Genomic DNA, 22,823 nt, shown 5'->3' on the forward strand with positions numbered 1-22,823 from the left:
GGAGTCTGCTTTTCCCTCTGCCCCTGACCCTGCTCTCTCTTACTCACTCTCTCTCTCAAATAAATAAATAAAATCTTTTTAAAAAAGTAAAAAACATATTACTATTGAAGTTTTGAAATAATTTTTGGAAAAATGAAAAAAAATCATAGATCCATAGAATCACATGGTGGGTGGTGGAATTCTAGAGAATTTGTCATCTTTAAAGTCATAGACTTACAGGAAGCTCACAGGAATCTCTTCCCTCAATGACAAGGACCCATATTTTATTGAGAAATCTCCAGAAGAGAGGCTGTTGTCTTCCTCACTAACCTATCAAAATGGTAATAATCTCCAAAATGACTTCAAAAGTTTTTTTTAAAATCTGTCTTTAACTGAGTTTTTGTCTTGTTCATCAAGAAGCTCAATTCTAGTTCCTTGGGTCATTTTAGAATTTGAACGAAAAAATTTAAAAAGAAAAGAAGCTCCCAGTTAAATGGCTATTTTACTTCAGAACTTGTAAAAAAACTTTTTGTTTCTGTAGAGCTGATAATTGTCAATTTGAGTTGTTCCTTTTGGATGCTTCCCAGGAAATCTTGGTTTACGGGCATGTGCCATGGATTTCTTTATTTGAATTTAATTATACAAAGATCCACAAATTAACTTAAGTATCGTTGGGCTTGCTTAGTTCCTATTCTCAAATTTTAGTTCTTGAGACTGCAATTAGCATAATGTTATTGGCCCTGGAGTTCAGTGACCTTAAAAAAAAAAAAGAAATATATATATATATAATGAATGTAATTTATCCTCCAGAGAGGCTCCCTGTGGTGTTTACCCACATTTACTTTGTGTGTGGGTTCAGTATGGATGTTAAAAACAAAGCGCCTTCAGTCATCTGGGAAATAGGTCTTTTCCTGCCTGAACTCACTTCTGAAGGCCTTGGAGACAGACTCACATTCTCCACAAGCTTGGTGTTCTCATAGAGGCTGCCAGGGTGTGCCTGGAGCCCACTGTTTTGTGTGTCTGAGCATACGATGCGCTCAGACTCAAATCCATGTTTCCAAGAGCCATGACCTCAAGTTAATGGAATTAGCTTCTAGGATGGAAGCGCTCCTGGTTCCCAGCAGCCACAGAGCCCTCTATCTCTTTGAGTAAGCTCACTCGGGAGCTCTGGGGCACCTGTCTCAAGGACTTACTGATGGATTTCTCCACCTTTTCCTTGATGGCATCGATCACGATTTTCTCTGTAGAGTTTCTACTGCAATAACAGAGGGTACCACATCAGCCTGTGCAGTGCAGCCACCAGCAGCTCAGCCAGTGAAGCTGGCTGCACTGTTCTTTTTGCTCTCACCGCTGCAGAAGACAAAAGCAGATATATCAGAATATCACTTCTCCTATCAAGGCACCGAGAAGCCTGGACGCAAGAAACTCTTAGGGACTTTATTCAGTAATGACATGATATACCTGTGAGCTTGGTGGGCAAGTTTATAAGCCTGTGGCCTAGACTTTGGTTTTGAAAATTCCATCTTAAACTGTCATTAGCAAGCATCTATCTATAGGTGCCAAATTCAAGGTTGAAAATGGGGTCCTTAAAAGTGGTTAAGTGTTATTGTGGGAAGAAAAAAAAAAGTATGATTGTGGGACTGACATTGTCATTTGCCAATGAAAGAAATGAAAGAATCCTTGTTCAGATGTCTTGCCTTCCCAGTAATGATGGTGAAGGCAGCCACCATCAGCACTCCACCAAGCAGGGAAATGTATCAAGATTTTGATACACGGGAAATACTTGAAATCTGTTAAATGTCCTAGAGTATGTATGTTCGGGTCAGGGACAGTGATAAGATGTATCAATATACGTGCTCCAGCTTTGTTTACCCTTTCATTTAAGACTTTAGTCTCACCCATTGGCTTCTTCCCTCTCCGTGGCCGTTGGGGGAGACTTCTAGTTTCACCAGCTCTGCTCCCATGCTCATTGTGATGCATAGTTAGGAGAACTGAGAATGAACACTGGAGGGTAGATGGGAAAGGAAGGGATTTTGTTAGTTGGGACAGTTCCTTGAGTTTCTTTTGTTGCTGAGAATCAGGGTAAGAAAGGGAAAAGGAAAACACAAGTCCAAGAGGTTAAATTGATCTACCTGATACAGAGCAGCAAGGAGAGGGGAGAGGCAAAGACAAAGACAATTTTCAATAGAGAGAGCTTGGATCAAGAGGTAGTTGCAGGGCGTGTGAGCACTGGGGAGACAGAGAGACAGTACTCTTAGTGAGTACTGCTATGGCTCATGCACTGGATTTCCATAAAAGGTATTTGAGAAACACAAGCAAACATGAGAATAGCTCTTCCATTCGTTTCATCTGCTGGACTGTTTGTTTGAACGTGACACTGTCTTGAACGGAGGGGCCCTGGCTTTTTGGTGACACATGATGCATGGAGCCAAATTTCTGGCTACTATGCACCTAGGTGCCATCAAGGACATGTGTTCTCTTCTTCCCTTCTCCCACCCACTCACGCCTGTGTTGAGCTGTAAAAGGGTCCTACCCTTAACTAAATGTTTTTCCTGCCCCAGGCTATTGCCTGTTTTCCATTTTCCAATTAAGTCCTTTGTCTCATGACCCTGGCATTTCAGGGCCAGCCTCTGGAGGGCCCAAGGCATACTGTAGAGGCTCCTCCTGCCTCCCCAAAGATAGCTGCGCCCATCTTTCTGCCCAGATGTCAACCTTCGCACTTTGGAGATCGGGGTACAATTGGCTCAATGGCCCAGGGACATCTGAAGCCCTTCTGTAGATATTCACGTACTTGCTGAGGGGCACTAAGATTCCAATGGCTTTCTCTGGCCCCTGGGATTCTGTTTGTACCCATACTGCTTCTCTCTTGAACAGCATGGGCCAAATGCCAAGTTAAGTCTTTTGGTTAGTTTCCTATGTTGGTTTCCACTGTAAACCCACTCAGGGAAAACATTTTATGAATTATGAATTATTATTTAAATTTATTTTGCTAAAGATTTTGGGTTGAGGGGAGGGGTCAAATATACAACCCACAGCCCCCCACCATTTTTCTGGTTCCATTTCCTTCTCTGAAAAGAGAGCTCTTTCTCTCTCACCGCTGAACTTACCCCTTCTCTTGCCCAGCCTCATGCTTAGCAATTTGCACCTGTCTTTCAAAGTTTGACCATATCTGTGGGGTTCTCATCTACCCACACTAGCAGCTTTATTGAAATTATTTCTTCTGAAAACATTCAGTGCTCATTCCTCACAGGAATTTGGGCAGACACAGTCTTTTCCACTTTGCCACATACAGATGGCAGGTCATGAAAGTGAGCACATGGGTGTGGGGTGGATGGTGCTCTAGGATCCAGGCTTCAAGGCTTGCTGAGGGATCACCCTCCCTTCTCCGTATCCCAGATTCCTCTTTTGGGAAATAGTGGAAGGTACTAGATCATCTCCAAGTTCTCAGCCAGGTCAAAGACGGCTGTGATTCTCATCAAGGCTGTAAGGGATAGAGAAGGAAGCAGAGACTCCAGGTGCAGAAAGGCTGGGGGTGGAACCAGTGGAAAGAAAAGACATTGGTGGTGGTGGTGGTGGGGGGGGAGGGGGGTTCACCTGTGGCCTTCGGGGCTGATTTCCACGCTGACTCACTGGCAGCTGCATTCCAGCTGAGGTGGTTGGGAGCCCCAGTAACGGATTTCCTCAAAACACAGTCCTGGGCCATTGTCCCAGATTTCCACACCTCAGGGGACAGCTCTGGCTGCCAGCACCCACTGGGATTCAGGGAGACTGTAAAAACATCTGAACCCCCCAGATAACAGTCGGGCAAGAAGCATCAGTAGTAAACAATTTAGCCAAAGATCCAGGCAGGGATAATTGGAAGCTTTTAGAATTTTGAAAGCCCTCAGAAGAGAGAATAAAGACATTTGATGATTCTGAAAGTAGCCATAAATTTTTCTTTCATCTCCCTATTGGCTTTCTTTCTTTCTTTCTTTTTTTTTTTTTTTGGTGCATTAGGGAAGAAAAGAACATCTCTGTCAAGAAAGATTGGACATAAAAGGCCTTTTCATGGATGAGTCTAGATCAATAGAGCCTGCTTTTGTTTTATAATAAGTATCGAGTGTGTTTAGGGGAACAGTGACAGGAATTCAGAGGCCCAGACAAAAACATTCTTCTCATCAATCTGTCTTGAGGGGGATGTAGCATTGGGCTAGGCAGCCTGTGCTTGTGGAATCTTTGGAAATTTACATAAGCTCCCTAGGCCTCGACTGTGAAATTCGAGTAACAGGAGTGCCTGTCTTGTCAGGTTGCTGAGGGGTCTTGAGCTCATCTACAGGAATGCCCAGAACAGTCTACAGCAGGTAGAGCTCTTAGACATTGTTTAGTTGAAGCCTATGGATAGAGCTTGCATCAAGTTTCCAGTCTCTTTCTCTGTCTCATCTCAACTGTCTAAGAAAGAGCAAGGAGACTTCAACTCCCATCAGTGTCCACCACCACCACATACAGACACCCATAAGGCTTAGTCCCACATGGTACAGAGGGTAAATCCCAGTGCATTCAGCTTCCAGGTGCATTCCCAGTTCCAGGGAGCCCATAGCATGACACAGATTTCAGTTCTCCAACCATGCTGTTTAATTTTTTTAATTTATTATTATTATTATTATTATTTTTAACCATGCTGTGTAGATCAAAGCAGAGAAGGAAAACACATGTCTGCTTCAGACAGGACTGTGTGTGAATCGTTCCTGCCCTCTTCCCAGAGTGACCCTAATTCCCAACAAGTTGCCTCATTTGTCTAAACTGGAAAATGGGGATAATGTCAGTGCTCACAGGGGAATTGTACAGACAAAGAGATGGTACATGCCCAGCATGCAGCACAGTGCCTGGCCATAGCAAGAGTTCAAGAAGGAGTCACCTTTTCACCTTTATTATTATTACTTCTTCTTCTTCTTCTTATGTATTATAATTATTCCATGTTATAAGCACTATGTGTATAATTATTGTATTTATTGTATATTTTAATACTATGATTATCAACTATCAGTGATGATCCTTTTGTTCTGTACTGTGGGGCTGTGGAGGGCAGATGCACCTCCCATTTCTCCAGAGCCTCCCCCTGATTCCTCAGCTTTGTCTCATGATGGTAACAGCTCCCCAGAAATGGGAAATTGCCTTGAGGACTAAGAAATAATTGTGGTGTAAGAAGCATTGGATTTTTTTTTTTTTCCTGGAGACCTTTATCCATGTTCTTTTTTGCCATCTACTGGCCATGTGACTTTATAGAGTCACATCATCTTTCTGAGCCTCAGGGACATATGGAGACAATGTAATCAGCTTCAGAGTTTTGTGCTAAGGATTAAGAGATGTTTGAGCGAGTGCCAGGTAAAGCCTTATGCGTTGTGAGAGTATTGTATGTTACCACTATGACATGGCCCTCCCTAGTTCTTTTCCTTAAATATCTCAGGTGCTATATACATTTCACAGATAAATGTAAGCCAGTTGATATGGGGTTTTCCACAGTTACTTGAAAGCAGTGGCTGAGCTTGGTTAAATTAATCTCTGCCCTAGCTTGGAAGGGAGAGACATGGACCTGGATTCTCGCCAGTTTGGGGCCCTGGCCAGGAATCCAATCCATCAGCTTCCAGGGAAAACTTTTGCCACAGGATTATTTATACGTTTGGAAATCTAATGAGGTTTTAGTTTGAGTAGCAAATTAAACACTGAAAGGCTGAAGCTACAAAAATGGAGCCAAGTCTCTTCCCAAAGATCATCTCTCTTATCTTGGCCAGGCCACACCCAGGCTTTCTGGCACACGTGGACCACAGCAAAGGCGCAGTGATTCACAGCGAAGTGTTTCGGGCCCGTGGCCACCTTCCCTCCCATGCCTCTGAGATGGTGCTCTGGCAGGGGCTTCTCACAGCTGCAGGGAAGAGCTATTTTCTGGAAAGGCTTGGGTCATGTTCTCTGGATCATACAGAAGGGCTCTAGCATGATACTGAAAGGATCAAAGGAACTAGGGAAGTCAGGGAAAATTCTTTCCAGTTATTTTGTTGTTGTTGTTTTTAAAGATTTTATTTATTTATTCATGAGAGACAGAGAGAGAGAGAGAGAGAAAGAGAGAGGCAGAGACACAAGCAGAGGGAGAAGCAGGCTCCACGCAGGGAGCCCGACGTGGGACTCGATCCTGGGTCTCCAGGATCATGCCCTGGACTGAAGGCGGTGCTAAACCACTGAGCCACCTGGGCTTCCCATCTTTCCAGTTATTCTTATTAGCAAATGTTTAAGTTCCCCTACAGGAATTTCTTGCTTTAGGACCCATGGCTGCCATGTTGTACAGCTCCCTGGGCAACACTAACTTTGTGCCCCGTGAGGTGTGAGGTGCTCTAGGGGTCACCATTCCCATAAACTGCAATCTAAGTGGTGCTCCGGGCTTCTGTGCAATAGGACTTTCCTGGGGCCAAATCCTACAAAAGCCAAATGTCTGGTCACAAAGCCACACAATGTACCGAATTCTTCTACAAACAAACCAAAGAACAAAGAGCACTTTTAAGCCCTACCTACCCAAATTTTAGGAAAGATGATATAATGTTTCCAGATGGGCACCACTGCCAATTCCTAAGTGTCCAGTGGACTAGTTATTTACAGGGAAAGCAGATTTGTCATTAAAAGTTATTATTGATCATTTATTTTTCTTCTTTCCCTTTTACATGGTCTGTAATAACTCTTAGAACCTGTTACATCCAAAGAGTCCTAGGGAAAACATAAAAGGAAATGGTACTTGACTTTGAAGTAAATTCCAAAGTCATCTCTTTGCCTCAGGCTCTCAAGATAAAAGATGTGGCTGAGTAATTGAGGCAATAGGTCTGGTGGCTCTCTGAGCTACTGCAAAAAGAGCAGGACAGAAGGAAATTTAGAAGCAAGGAGAGCACAGACATTCTTTCTCCCTTCACCTTTACCATTAGCTAGGGCCGGGAAATGAGAAAGTCACCACTGTCAAGAGGGAGCTGTGACTGTGGACAACAGGCAGTCTTTGTGATAAACACTTTTTAACCAAAACGGTATTCCCATAACAAACAGGTAACTCCTCAATAAGCCCCCCCCCCCCACTTCCTATACTTAAAGAAAATCTCACTTTGGACTGCTTAGTTTAATTCACCCTTTACCTCTGTTTATGCTTTGTTGAGGTCTCCACAGCCCACGTGGTTCCTGATCACAAACATTGCATTTGATTTTGGTGCTCATGTTGGTGGGTATTAAGCTGGCATGGATAGTATGTGATTTACCTCTTCATCAGCTAGTCCTCAAAAATATCCATAAACTTGATTCTCCTGCTGGCTTCCAAAAATAACAGCATTAAATTTGCCACCCCACCCCCCCGCATTGTTCTCGTGTTAAATCTGATGAAGAGTTAGATGTTGTTACTTTTATCTTGTAAAACTTTCATCGTGTCTTAAACCTGCTGCAATGACTTCACACTTGTAAGCTATCTCACATTTATTTTAGCAGAGGGCAGATGGCCCATCCGGATGTATATGTTCACATATATGAGGGTCAAATGGAGAACACCACCCAACATGCCACTCCCTCAGAGAAGTGTTTCTTTGGAATCACAGTTACCTTCTCTCGTGGCCAATGCGTCTGCCTCCTTCCTGGCAGATGCTCTCTTCAGGATTCCATAGTGCCTGCCACATTGCTAGTCCTATGTGCTCCTTGATAGATTTATTGATTAAAATAATGAGTCATGGGTCCCATTCAGGGATTTCCAACAGTGTCATAATGTGATGGAGGGAGAGAAGGGAGGGAAGTGTGCTTCCTAGTAACATCACCACTACGGTGAGTAGAGAAAGCAGACCTAGCCTATAAGGCCACTAAAGGAAGTGACAATAGTAATGACAGAGATAACAGAAGCCCACAAAATATTTTGTGGCAGGACCTCAGATGACAAAACACTCTGGAGAGAAAGGTTACGTTTCAGCTTCAGCAAGAAGTGATTTTTTTTTTTTAAAGATTTTATTTATTTGACAGAGAGAGAGAGAGCACAAGTAGGGGGAGCAGCAGGCAGAGGGAGAGAGAGAAGTAGGCTCCCCGCTGAGAAGGGAGCCTGATGTGGGGCTTGATTCCAGAACCCTGGGATCATGACCTGAGATGAAGGCAGACGCTCAACCGATTGAGCCACCCGGGTGCCCCAGCAAGAAGTAATTTGAAAGATGATGATGCGAGTTTATTTTCATGTCGGGGGCTTTGATATGGGGGCAGGAAAGACTTGGAAATAGAGAGCAGGACTTCTCAGAGGGCACTGAGAGCCTTGACAGATGCCATTACCAAGAGGCAATTGTTAAGACCATGAAGAGTTAGTTTTAGAAATCCAGTTCCACAAGCTCTGTGACCTGGGTCAGATGATCTGACCTCTCCACACCTCCTTCTTCTCAGTGACTCGCACAGATGACTCACCTGTGAATAATAAATGCCCCAGTCTGCCCCCAGTGGGCTTCTTGTGAGGCACCAGGGTATTACTCTTCACCAGTTCCCTTTGCCCGGGAGGAGTATAGGTACCGACTCCATTGAGGGGCAGCTTGGCCGTGTGACTCTCTTTGACCTTTGCCCTGTGAACAGCCATGTCATGGGTTGCTTCAGGCAGAAACTTGATGAGTCAGTGAGTGCTCTGCCCTCCTCTCTTATGTCTTTGCCATGAACACAGATAATACTCCAGATGGTGGCTGTTCCCTCCGCATGGGTCCCAGAGCGAGGACCCCTAGCCACTGAGATTTGGAGGTTGTTAATGTGGCACAAAAATGAATTTAACTTGATTGATACAGGACGATTTAAATTTGGGAAAAGCTTTTACAACCCATCTTTGCGCATTTGTAATACAATATGAAGCATTCACATGTGGGTTTTACTATAGACTTTTAGGAGAGAGCCTATTAATGCCCCATGCTTAGCAGGCCATAAGGGCTTTAATGCCATGGCCTAAATATCTGTGTCCCCTCAAATTCATATGTTAAATACAAATCCCTAATGTGACAGTGTTAGGAGGGGGGGCCTTGGGAGATTAGGTCATGAGGGTGGAGCCCTTGTGAATGGGATCAGCACTCTGATAAAAGATGCTCCAGGGAGCTCTCTAGCTCCTTCTGTCATGTGAGGATACAATGGGAAATCTGTGAACCAGAAGAGGACCTCCACCTGACCATGCTGGCACCGTAATCTTGGATTTCCACCTTCTATAACTATGAGAAATTCATTTATGTTGTTTAAAAGCTGCCCAGTCTGCGATATTTTGTTATAGCAGCCTGAGCAGACGAATACAACTTATGTGTTGTGATGAGAAGTTGATGTTTCTCCAGACTATTTACTAAAAACTAAATTTAAATATATTCTGAAGGATTGAGAAATCCTGAGATTTTTATCTAATTCCCAACACTATGTTCTTTCTCTTGTTTTTCAGAGCACTTCTTAGTCAAATCTGTTTTCAAAGTTTTACTAAGAAAGAGATGGAAAAATATTCCATGCTCATGGATTGGCAGAATTAATATTGTAAAAATGTCAATGTTACCTAGGGCAATTTATACGTTTAATGCAATCCCTATCAAAATACCATGGACTTTCTTCAGAGAGTTAGAACAAATTATTTTAAGATTTGTGTGGAATCAGAAAAGACCCCGAATAGCCAGGGGAATTTTAAAAAAGAAAACCATATCTGGGGGCATCACAATGCCAGATTTCAGGTTGTACTACAAAGCTGTGGTCATCAAGACAGTGTGGTACTGGCACAAAAACAGACACATAGATCAATGGAACAGAATAGAGAACCCAGAAGTGGACCCTGAAATGTACGGTCATCTAATATTCGATAAAGGAGGAAAGACTATCCATTGGAAGAAAGACAGTCTCTTCAATAAATGGTGCTGGGAAAATTGGACATCCACATGCAGAAGAATGAAACTGGACCACTCTCTTTCACCATACACAAAGATAAACTCAAAATGGATGAGAGATCTAAATGTGAGACAAGATTCCATCAAAATCCTAGAGGAGAACACAGGCAACATCCTTTTTGAACTTGGCCACAGTAATTTCTTGCAAGATACATCCACAAAGGCAAAAGAAACAAAAGCAAAAATGAACTATTGGGACTTCATCAAGATAAGAAGCTTTTGCACAGCAAAGGATACAGTCAACAAAACTAAAAGACAACCTACAGAATGGGAGAAGAGATTTGCAAATGACATATCAGATAAAGGGCTAGTTTCCAAGATCTATAAAGAACTTCTTAAACTCAACACCAAAGAAACAAACAATCCAATCATGAAATGGGCAAAAGACATGAAGAGAAATCTCACAGAGGAAGACATGGACATGGCCAACATGCACATGAGAAAATGCTCTGCATCACTTGCCATCAGGGAAATACAAATCAAAACCACAATGAGATACCACCTCACACCAGTCAGAATGGGGAAAATTAACAAGGCAGGAAACCACAAATGTTGGAGAGGATGCGGAGAAAAGGGAACCCTCTTACACTGTTGGTGGGAATGTGAACTGGTGCAGCCACTCTGGAAAACTGTGTGGAGGTTCCTCAAAGAGTTAAAAATAGACCTGCCCTACGACCCAGCAATTGCGCTGTTGGGGATTTACCCCAAAGATTCAGATGCAATGAAACGCAGGGACACCTGCACCCTGATGTTTCTAGCAGCAATGGCCACAATAGCCAAACTGTGGAAGGAGCCTCGGTGTTCATCGAAAGATGAATGGATAAAGAAGATGTGGTTTATGTATACGATGGAATATTACTCAGCAATTAGAAACGACAAATACCCACCATTTGCTTCAACGTGGATGGAACTGGAGGGTATTATGCTGAGTGAAATAAGTCAATCGGAGAAGGACAAACAGTGTATGTTCTCATTCATTTGGGGAATATAAATAATAGTGAAAGGGAATATAAAGGAAGGGAGAAGAAATGTTGGGAAATATCAGGAAGGGAGACAGAACATAAAGACTCCTAACTCTGGGAAACGAACTAGGGGTGGTGGAAGGGGAGGAGGGTGGGTGTTGGAGGGGAATGGGTGACGGGCCCTGAGGTGGACACTTGACAGGATGAGCACTGGGTGTTTTTCTGTATGTTGGTAAATTGAACACCAATAAAAATTAATTAAAAAAAAACAAAAAAAACAAAGTTTTACTAAGGATCTCCTTACTTTCACTTAATTTCATGCTTGTTTCACCTTATTAAATACTCCTTCGTCTCTTACCTCGAGCATCATTGCCTCCCAAAGATTTCCTATGTCACTACCTCACCATCTGCCCCAGCCTGGAAGCTTTCTTCATAATATCTCTGTTCTTTTCTCCCCAGTATTTATCTCAATTTGATTATATCATAACGTCATTATTGGATCGATTTCTCCCCCACGACTGATAACTCTCCCAAAGCAGGGAGTGTGTCTAATTTTGCAGATTAGCATGTACAGGGTCTCAGCCCCACACCTGAGCACTTAGTAAGTGCTCAATAAATATCAATCCATCTATGGTTTTTTTGAATGGCCTATAAAAATTTAAATCTTGCTCCCTGAGGATGGGACTGGATTAAAAAGGTCAAAGTAAAAAAAAAAAAATGGGGGTGGAGGTCAATATTTATTCAGGAAATAAATAGCATTTATCATACCAGAGGTACAGGTCTTTTTTCTCTTCTCCTTCCATACAGAAGTCTTATTAAGGGTGTTCACAGATGTGAAGGTTTATTTTGTTCCTTTCTGCGAGCCTGGCACTTTGTTAGAAGAATAACTGAACCATGTAATTAGCCTACACAAACTGTTGCCATGAATATTGCTTTAAGTTGAAGTAATTTAAAAAACAGACTTGGAAATGGTGTTTCCATGCATGCAGAATTTTTTTTTAATAAAACCCACACAGGAGAGGTGACAGAGGCAAACAGAAGCTGCAAGTTAGTTTTGAAAATGTTGACTGGCAGAGGAAAGGATGTCTCCTTTGTGGGAGGGTGCGCGTGGAACTTTCTCAGGCATAGTAGCACAAATCAAGCAGTAGTTCAAATCAAGCAGCTGTGAACAACCCTCCCAGGATGGGGGTCAATTTATCGCCTGGAGCTGGGACGTCCCACAAGGATTTCACCTTCGTGAGCACAGAAATGAAATGCAATGGGAATGAGGTCTCTGAAGGCTTGGCATAGTCCTTGATGATGCCAAAAAGACTGTTCACAAAACCAAAGCTTGTCTAGGGCCAGGGATAAAGAAAACAAGAAGTAGGCACACTTTCAGGGGTAAGGAATAAAAAATTGATGAGCTTCGAATATCACTCTTATAAATGTTTTCCATTTCGAATTTATCACCTGGCAAAATCCAAAGACTTCCTTTTCTCCACTCTCCAATATATATTTTCTTATAAGTGTTTCTTATAACTAGATTCTTGTTGGTATCTCCTTTTTAGAGGAAAGATATTATTTATTTATAATATATGTGAGAAAAGGACATTTATTTGAAAATAAATATTTATGAAGATGATGGAGATCTTAAGAATGTGTAACTCTTTTTTTGTATTCAGCATTATTTATTGAGGAAATTCTATATTCAGCTTTATTTATTTATTTATTTATTTATTTATTTATTTATTTATTATTTTTTATAATAAATTTATTTTTTATTGGTGTTCAATTTGCCAACATACAGAATAACACCCAGTGCTCATTCCGTCAAGTGCCCCCCTCAGTGCCCGTCACCCATTCACCCCTCCTCCCCTTCCACCACCCCTAGTTCATCTCCCAGAGTTAGGAGTCTTTATGTTATTTAGTAAGTCCTCCCAGATACCAGGCACTGTTTTAGGTCTCCTGGATACAGCAGTGAACATGATGGGTTCCTGAGTATATTATAGAAGATGTTCCAGGGATCCCTGGGTGGCGCAGTGGTTTGGCGCCTGCCTTTGGCCCAGGGCGCGATCCTGGAGACCCGGGATCGAATCCCACATCAGGCTCCCGGTGCATGGAGCCTGCTTCTCCCTCCGCCTGTGTCTCTGCCTCTCTCTCTCTCTCTGTGACTATCATAAATAAATAAAAAAATTAAAAAAAAAAAAAAAAAAAAGAAGATGTTCCAGAGTGTGTATTCTAGAAACAAATATGGAACGTTTCACAAATTTGTGTGTCATTGTTGTGCAGGGGCCTTGTTAATCTTCTCTGTATGGCTCTAGTTTTGTGCTAATGAAGCAAGCGCTATGTTTACTTTTTTAAATGGCCATGGCAAGGTGAAAAATGTTACCAAACCCCCACTAGTATCTGCAATCTATTGGAAAGACGTCAACAGACATTTAGATTTCCTGCTTATTAACCCAAACTCCTGATCATGAGGTTATATGGGGACGGAATATAGAATATAAGCCACAGGAATAGAATGAGCATACATTTTTTATGATTCTCTGGTGAATTTTAAAACATAGTTACTGGAATCTTCCCACTATGACTCACCTGACTTACTCCTGTAGGTTTGCTAAAAGTCTCCATAAATCCACATCCAGGAGATATTCATGAGTTGGTAGATATTTTAATGTATTCATGAAGATCTTTAAGAAAAATGCATATTACTTTCTATTTTCCAATTTTGAAACTTGCCCTTTGAGAGAACATTAAACATAAGGCTCCTGAGTATAACTTTACAAAACAATGTAGAAATCAGTATTTTCAAGGTTTAAGAATTTTACTAAATACAAAAGATGACATTTAAGCCCCATAGGACATATGGGAAATGAGCTGTTCTGTTCAAAGTTGCTGTTGGTCACAATTCCTGTTGAACACTGAATCTGTTCAGCAGCCAAAGAAATCTCAAAGTTTCTCTTCTTGCATTAACTTGAGACGAAAACAGCATTCAAATTGAGTTCTCATTTATTCCTTCCTCTGGAAAAGACCCAAATATCCTGTACATTCAGGAAATTAAAAATAGAGGACGAATGAGTTAATATCTGATAACTGGGAAGATGTTTAGATTTGGATAAAGCCATTAAATATTGATGAAACATTAAGGCAGTCTTTATGTTATTATTACTTGATCTGATGCTTTCATATAGTAGGAAAAGAAGAGCAAGTCAAGAAGGAATTATAATTCTCACAGATAACCTGCCCTCATTCTATAAACTAGAGATCAACTTGTTAATAATTCTTTCTTTTTATAGATTTTATTTATTTGAGAGAGAGAGAGAGAGAGAGAGATACTGAGAGAGAGCATGAACAGAGGGTTGAGAGAGAAGCAGATTCCCCACTGAGCAAGGAGCCTGATGTGAGGCTCAATCCCAGGACCCTGGGATCATGACCTGAGCAGAAGGCAGATGCTTAACTGACTGAGCCACCCAGCCACCCAAGATCAACTTATGGAAACAGGACTACTTTGTATAAATATGATGAAGTATTCAAAAGAACCAATTATTTCAAGGAATTTAGGTGCTAAAAAAAGAACTCTAGACCACCAATCTTCTCTAGTTTCCATTTCCATGTATTAATGCAGTGAATGTTTCTAGAACTTGCATCAGAACCACCTAGAAACCTTGTTAAACCAGAGATTAGTGCCAACTCCCAAAATTTCTGATTTGTAGGTCTCTGATGGGGTCTGAGAATATATATATTTTTAAGTAGGCCCCCTGCCCAACGTGGAGCCCAATGAAAGGCTTGAATTCAACCCATGATCAAGACTGGAATTGAAATCAAGAGTTGGATTCTTAACTGACTGAGCTACCCAGACACCCTGAGAATATGCATTTTTAGCAAGTTACCAAGTGACTGATGCTGCTGGTCTAGGGACCCCATTTTGAGCACCACTGACTTAGAGCTTCCTCACATCCCATGTACAGACACACCTCATAGTCTTGCACTTCATAGGTATACCAGTTTTTACAAATTGAAGGTTTGTGGCAACCCTGCATGGGGCAGGTCTTTTGGTGTGTTTTCCAAGCATTGACTCACTTCATGTCTGTGTCACATTTTCATAATTCTCATACTTCAAATGTTTTCATTATTATTTATTGGTTATGGTGATCATGATCAATCATTTTTGATGTTACTATTGTAATTGTTTTCTGGTTCCACAAACCACACCCACACAAAATGGTGAACTTAACTGATAAGCATTGTGTGTGTGTCCTGACTGCTCCACTAACCAGCTGTTTCCCATCTCTCTCCTTAGCTTTCAGGCCTCCCTATTCCTTGAGACAGAACAATAGTGAAATGAGGCCTGTGAATAATCTTACAATGACTTCTACGTGCTCAAGTGAAAGGAAGAGTCAACTGATATGACAAACTTCATTTTTGCCTTATTTTAAGAAATTGCCACAGCCACTTCAGCCTTGAGCAACCACCATCCTGGTCAGTCAGCAGCCATCCACCCTGAGGCAAGACCCACTGCCAGCAACAGGATTCTTTTTTATTTTTTATTTTTTTAGGATTTCATTTATTTTTTCATGAGAGACACACACAGAGAGAGACAGAGGCAGAGACACAGGCAGAGGAAGAAGTAGGCTCCATGCAGGGAGCCCGACGTGGGACTGGATCCCAGGACCTCAGGACCATGGTCTGAGCCAAAGGCAGATGCTCAACCACTGAGCCACCCAGGCACCCCAGGATTTTGACATACTGAAAGTTCAGATGGTGGCTAACATTTTTCAGCAATTAAGTATTTTTAAATTAAGGTACGACCATCATTTTTTAGACATACTATTGCATACTGGAAAGACTGACTATACCATAGTGTAAATGCAACTTCTATATGTAACTGGGAAAGCAAAAAATTCATTTGACTTGCTTTATTGCAATATTCACATTATTGCGATGGTCTGAAACTGCACCCACAATATCCCTGAGGTATGCCTGGAGTATTGGTTGTCTGGAAATCTGGCAATATCCAAGTATTTAAAAAACATAAAAGTAAGAAACAGAAGTCATTGCTACAGATAAATCGGGAACATTTAGAAGAAATAGTATTTTTGCTATTATATTTTTTTCCATTATAGAAAATTTTGCCACTTAAAGAGATGTTGAATCCTTTGGTATACTTATTTTACTACTTGACTTACAAAATATAAGTAACTTGGGGAACTTGTATTGACTGTGCAAAGGGAGATACATATACTCTAAATACACTGGGACATTTGAAAATAAATAAACTCAAATTGGCATTAAAAAAAAACAGAAAATGCTAGTTTGAAAAGATTATGCACTTTGCAGTGGAATTAAAAAATTCTTAGGCTGCTTATTTGGGCAAAGGAGGTAACATATAGGCCAGGGGTTAGTGCCCCATAGTGAACATCTATTGGCTACCACCCAGCTTCAGTACTCCCTTTCCCTTGTACCTTCTACTTTTCAGTTCAGTGTCTAATCTTCCCCATGCCTTGCATGTGCCATGTATCAAGATGGCCTCACTCCTAGGGATGGGTCTTGATTGCCTTAGACCAATTAGCACTTTCTTTCCTTATCAGAGTAGTTGGTTCAGGAGAGGGCATGTGACTGAAGCCAGTCTAACTGGAATGAAAATCAAGACTTTGGCTGTGATCTCTCTCTCTCTCTCGCCTCAAGGACAGCAGCCACTCTGTGACTACAACATAGGATGAGGGTGATGCCCTGGAAGGCAGGGATAAGAGATGGAAAAAAAAATTCTGTCCTTGGTTTTGAGTCCCTTGGTCGAACCAACCTTGAACTCTCTCCCATCTGTGGACTGTACACCCACATGAGCCACTAACATCCTGTATCACTTAAACTCTTTTTACATATCCTGATACGTATCATCTCTAAATCTCAATTTCCTGAGTGTCTTTGTGGTTTAAATTTTGCTGGTAAAGTACTTAACATTGTGACCGACACAATCAATATTACTTATAGAAGATATTAACTGACATTTGTATAGGACTGGTTAGATTTTGAAGAAAACCAATGTGGTCATCACAGTGATGGGACGTTATGAGATAGCTGGAGATGGGATTGTCATCCCTCTTTTATAGCTTAGCCCAGGGGTTGTTAAATGACAGCCTGTGTGATCAACCAAGACTACTACCCAAATAATATTTTAATGTAATACAGCCATGCACATTATTTATTTTTTCTTTCTTTTCTTTTCTTCTTTTCTTTCTTTTCTTTTCTCTTCTTTCTTCTCTCTCTCTCTCTCTCTTTTTTTTTTTTTTTTTTTTTTTTACTAATTATCTATTGCAGCTTCTTTGGCTCTGTGGCTGAAGAGCTAAGTAGTTGCAATAAGGACCACATGGCCTGCAAAGCCCAAAATATCTACTGTCTGGACCTTTACGGAAATGTCTGCCAACCCCTGGTTTAGGAAATGGAGGACTAGACTTTCTGAAGGTCAAAGTCATAGGCAGATCCAGAGCTTGAACCCATGTCTCCCCACACAGTGTTGTTCCTGTGTAAGAGTGTGGCCAGAGCTCAAAAGCCTTATGGGCAGAGGCATCCCTGTGGTGAGGTGGCTCCTGCTCCCTATGGCCTTGGAAGGCCACTGCTCCCTTCCCATTCTTTGCCCCGTGGTTCTTCCTGGAGGGAATTCTCTGCCCAGAACTGCCCTGGATCAGGGCTGCAGCCTCACACCACCTCAGGGGCACCAGCTCCCGGGAGATGCCAGGAATATGCTGTGTCATCCAACCCCACTGCACACCGGGAATGGTTGCCCCGGGCATCTGTGCCTGCGAGACCATGTTTTTAAAAAAGAACGAAGAACCAGCTCAGTAGTAGATAAACAAAAATGAACAATACATGCAATTTTCTTAAGATCCCCTGAAAGAAGAGACCCTTCCCCCAATTTCATTTTTTTTAAGCATGGAGGGGACCATGAATCCTCAGAGAATCAAATTAATATTTTCCATCTACTACAAAACTGAGAGCCAGCATCACAGTCTTAAGAACTAATAAATGGCCCAAGAAAGAAGTGCATTCACTTGTGAAGAGCTCTCCCACGGCCTCTTGATGCTTTCTCAAGTCTAATTGGTCGGTGGGAAGTTTTTGATGGGTTTCCAGGACTTCGTTCCAGGTTTCACCATGAATGTGGGAGGAAAGAGAGAACAAACCATGTCCACCCCGGTGAACTGGCTTGCAGAATGGCAGGAATAGGCCATTCCCAAAACCATGTCTCCCACTGCAGGCCCTTGGCATCCCTCTCACTAGTGGCTTCTCAAGCTACTCAAACGACAGAACTTACATATAAGTTAGAAATAAGTCCCTGTGCCTTTGAGATGCCAATTGTACTTGATGCCAAGCATGGGCTGCACAGTTTACATACATTGTTTTTCGTTTAAAATGAGAAGAAATCCAAATCGATGTTTTGAATGACACTTCTGAATTTCATGAGTACTTCTCAGTGTATTACAAACAAAACAAGACTATCCTCAAAGAACCCCAAACCCAGAACTGGGCAGTCTAATCCAGGTTCCACTGGCAATGCTTGTTGAAATTAACTTTTTTAATTTTTAATTTTTTATTGGGGTTCAATTTGCCAACATATAGCATAACACCCAATGCTCATCCCATCAAGTGCCCCCCTCAGTGCCTGTCACCCAGTGACCCCCGCCCCCCATCCACCTCCCTTTCTACCACCCCTTGTTCTTTCCCAGAGTTAGGAGTCTCTCATGTTCTGTCTCCCTTTTTGATATTTCCCACTCATTTTTTCTCCTTTCCCCTTTATTCCCTTTCACTATTTTTTATATTCCCCAAATGAATGAGACCATATAATATTTGTCCTTCTCTGATTGACTTATTTCACTCAGCATAATGCCCTACAGGTCTGGAGGAGGGGCAAGATGGCAGAAGAGTAGGGTCCCCAAATCACCTGTCCCCACCAAATTACCTAGATAACCTTCAAATCATCCTGAAAATCTACGAATTCGGCCTGAGATTTAAAGAGAGAACAGCTGGAACGCTACAGTGAGAAGAGTTCGCGCTTCTATCAAGGTAGGAAGACGGGGAAAAAGAAATAAAGACACAAAAGGCCTCCAAGGGGGAGGGGCCCCACGAGGAGCTGGGCTGAGGCCGGGGCGAGTGTCCCCAGGACAGGAGAGCCCCGTCCCGGAGGAGCAGGAGCTGCACCGACCTTCCCGGGCGGAAAGGCCTTGCAGGGAGTTAGAGGCAGGACCCAGGAGGGCGGGGATGCCCTCGGGCTCCCTGGGACAATTACAGGGACCTGCCCCGGGGAGATGCGCCGAGCTCCCTAAGGGCTGCAGCGCGCACGGCGGGACCCGGAGCAGCTCGGAGGGGCTCAGGCGGCGGCTCCACGGAGGGGGCTGCGGGGCGGGAGCGCGAATCCAACAGCGCAGGCCCCAGGAGCACAGGGCACCGGGACACAGCCCAGGATCCGGCCTCCCCCGGGACAGGCAGAGGCCGGGAGGGCCCAGGACAGCGAGGACGCTCCTACCCCGAGCTGAGCAGATCAGCGGCCCCACCCCGGAGCCTCCAGGCCCTGCAGACGGAGAGCCCCGGAGTTACTGCGGGGGCTGACTCCAGGGCTCCAGAGCTGCCGCCGCCACTGGGGTTGTTCCTCCTGGGGCCTCACGGGGTAAACAACCCCCACTGAGCCCTGCACCAGGCAGGGGGCAGAGCAGCTCCCCCAGGTGCTAACACCTGAAAATCAGCACAACAGGCCCCTCCCCCAGAAGACCAGCTAGACGGACCAGTTCCAGGGGAAGTCAAGGGACTTGAAGTATACAGAATCAGAAGATACTCCCCGGTGTTTTTTGTTTTTGTTTTTTTTTTCTTTTTGATTTCTGATTGCTTCTCCACCCTTTTTTCCCTTTCTTTCTTTTTCTCTTTTTCTTCTTTTTTTTCCTTTTTTCTTTTTCTCTTTTCTTTCCTTCTTTCTCTCCTCTCTTTTTCTCCTTTTCCCAATACAACTTGTTTTTGGCCACTCTGCACTGAGCAAAATGACTAGAAGGAAAACCTCACCTCAAAAGAAAGAATCAGAAACAGTCCTCGTTCCCACAGAGTTACAAAATCTGGATTACAATTCAATGTCAGAAAGCCAATTCAGAAGCACTATTATACAGCTACTGGTGGCTCTAGAAAGAAGCATAAAGGACTCAAGAGACTTCATGACTGCAGAATTTAGATCCAATCAGGCAGAAATTAAAAATCAATTGAATGAGATGCAATCCAAACTAGAAGTCCTAACGACGAGGGTTAACGAGGTGGAAGAACGAGTGAGTGACATAGAAGACAAGTTGATGGCAAAGAGGGAAACTGAGGAAAAAAGAGACAGACAATTAAAAGACCATGAGGACAGATTAAGGGAAATAAATGACAGCCTGAGGAAGAAAAACCTACCTTTAATTGGGGTTCCCGAGGGCGCCAAAAGGGCCAGAGGGCCAGAATATGTATTTGAACAAATCCTAGCTGAAACTTTCCTAATCTGGGAAGGGAAACAGGCATCCAGATCCAGGAAATAGAGAGATCCCCCCCCCGCCAAAATCAATAAAAACCGTTAAACACCTCGACATCTAGTAGTTAAGCTTGCAAATTCCAAAGATAAAGAGAAGATCCTTAAAGAAGCAAGAGACAAGAAATCCCTGACTTTTATGGGGAGGAGTATTAGGGTAACAGCAGACCTCTCCACAGAGACCTGGCAGGCCAGAAAGGGCTGGCAGGGTATATTCAGGGTCCTAAATGAGAAGAACATGCAACCAAGAATACTTTATCCAGCAAGGCTCTCATTCAAAATGGAAGGAGAGGGATCCCTGGGTGGCACAGAGGTTTGGCGCCTGCCTTTGGCCCAGGGCACGATCCTGGAGACCCTGGATCGAATCCCACATTGGGCTCCTGGGGCATGGAGCCTGCTTCTCCCACTGCCTATGTCTTTGTCTCTGTCTCTGTCTCTCTCTCTCCCTCTCTCTATCATAAATTTAAAATAAAAAAAAAAAAAGAATCAAAATGGAAGGAGAGATAAAGAGCTTCCAAGACAGGCAGGAACGGAAAGAATATGTGACCTCCAAACCAGCTCTGCAAGAAATTTTAAGGGGGACTCTTAAAATTCCCCTTTAAGAAGAAGTTTAGTGGAACAATCCACAAAAACAAGGACTGAATAGATATCATGATGACACTAAACTCATATCTTTCGATAGTAACTCTGAAAGTGAATGGGCTTAATCACCCCATCAAAAGGCGCAGGGTTTCAGACTGGATAAAAAAGCAGGACCCATCTATTTGCTGTCTACAAGAGACTCATTTTAGACAGGAGGACACCTACAACCTGAAAATAAAAGGTTGGAGACCCATTTACCATTCAAATGGTTCTCAAAAGAAAGCAGGGGTTGCCATCCTTATATCAGATAAACTAAAATTTACCCCGAAGACTGTAGTGAGAGATGAAGGGGGACACTATCTCATACTTAAAGGATCTATCCAACAAGAGGACTTAACAATCCTTAATATATATGCCCCGAATGTGGGAGCTGCCAAATATTTAAACCAATTAATAACCAAAGTGAAGAAATACTTAGATAATAATACACTTAGATAATAATACGTTTAAAGAAGAAACCATACCTATTCTACTAAAGCTATTTGGAAAGATAGAAAGAGATGGAGTACTTCCAAATTCGTTCTATGAGGCCAGCATCACCTTAATTCCAAAACCAGACAAAGACTCCACCAAAAAGGAGAATTAGAGACCAATATCCCTGATGAACATGGATGCAAAAATTCTCAACAAGATACTAGCCAATAGGATCCAACCACACATTAAGAAAATTATTCACCATGACCAAGTAGGATTTATCCCCGGGACACAAGGCTGGTTCAACACTCATAAAACAATCAGTGTGATTGTTTTATCATCATATCAGCAAGAGAAAAACCAAGAAGCATATGATCCTCTCATTAGATGCAGAGAAAGCATTTGACAAAATACAGCATCCATTCCTGATCAAAACTCTTCAGAGTGTAGGGATAGAGGGAACATTCCTCAACATCTTAAAGGCCACCTATGAAAAGCCCACAGCAAATATCCTTCTCAATGGGGAAGCACTGGGAGCCTTTCCCCTAAGATCAGGAACAAGACAGGGATGTCCACTCTCACCACTGCTATTCAACATAGTACTGGAAGTCCTAGCCTCAGCAATAAGACAACAAAAAGACATTAAAGGCATTCAAATTGGCAAAGAAGAAGTCAAACTCTCCCTCTTTGCCGATGACATGATACTCTACATAGAAAACCCAAAAGCCTCCACCCCACAATTGCTAGAACTCATACAGCAATTTGGTAGCGTGGCAGGATACAAAATCAATGCCCAGAAATCAATGGCATTTCTATACACTAACAATGAGACTGAAGAAAGAGAAATTAAGGAGTCAATCCCATTTACAATTGCACCCAAAAGCATAAGATACCTAGGAATAAACCTAACCAAAGAGGTAAAGGATCTATACCCTAAAAACTATAGAACACTTCTGAAAGAAATTGAGGAAGACACAAAGAGATGGAAAAATATTCCATGCTCATGGATTGGCAGAATTAATATTGTGAAAATGTCAATGTTACCCAGGGCAATTTACACGTTTAATGCAATCCCTATCAAAATACCATGGACTTTCTTCACAGAGTTAGAACAAATTATTTTAAGATTTGTGTGGAATCAGAAAAGACCCCGAATAGCCAGGGGAATTTTAAAAAAGAAAACCATAGCTGGGGCATCACAATGCCAGATTTCAGGTTGTACTACAAAGCTGTGGTCATCAAGACAGTGTGGTACTGGCACAAAAACAGACACATAGATCAATGGAACAGAATAGAGAACCCAGAAGTGGACCCTGAACTTTATGGTCAACTAATATTCGATAAAGGAGGAAAGACTATCCATTGGAAGAAAGACAGTCTCTTCAATAAATGGTGCTGGGA

General features: G+C 42.5%; 1 protein-coding gene and 1 pseudogene across 1 annotated transcript in view; both read right to left on the reverse strand.

Annotated features, from left to right (window-relative positions):
• Positions 1 to 22,823, reverse strand: part of PLEKHG7 (pleckstrin homology and RhoGEF domain containing G7) — a 62,020-nt gene that overhangs the window by 14,138 nt on the left and 25,059 nt on the right. The window contains 8 exon segments of the mRNA XM_041737982.1: positions 1,173 to 1,237; positions 1,239 to 1,293; positions 1,296 to 1,329; positions 6,742 to 6,797; positions 6,800 to 6,840; positions 12,077 to 12,189; positions 13,426 to 13,524; positions 17,837 to 18,018. Of these exon segments, the coding sequence (XP_041593916.1) occupies positions 1,173 to 1,237; positions 1,239 to 1,293; positions 1,296 to 1,329; positions 6,742 to 6,797; positions 6,800 to 6,840; positions 12,077 to 12,189; positions 13,426 to 13,524; positions 17,837 to 18,018 (645 nt within the window).
• Positions 13,079 to 13,176, reverse strand: LOC121481744 (annotated as a pseudogene).

The sequence above is a fragment of the Vulpes lagopus genome, chromosome 23 (assembly GCF_018345385.1).
Source record: "Vulpes lagopus strain Blue_001 chromosome 23, ASM1834538v1, whole genome shotgun sequence".
Lineage (NCBI taxonomy): Eukaryota > Metazoa > Chordata > Mammalia > Carnivora > Canidae > Vulpes > Vulpes lagopus.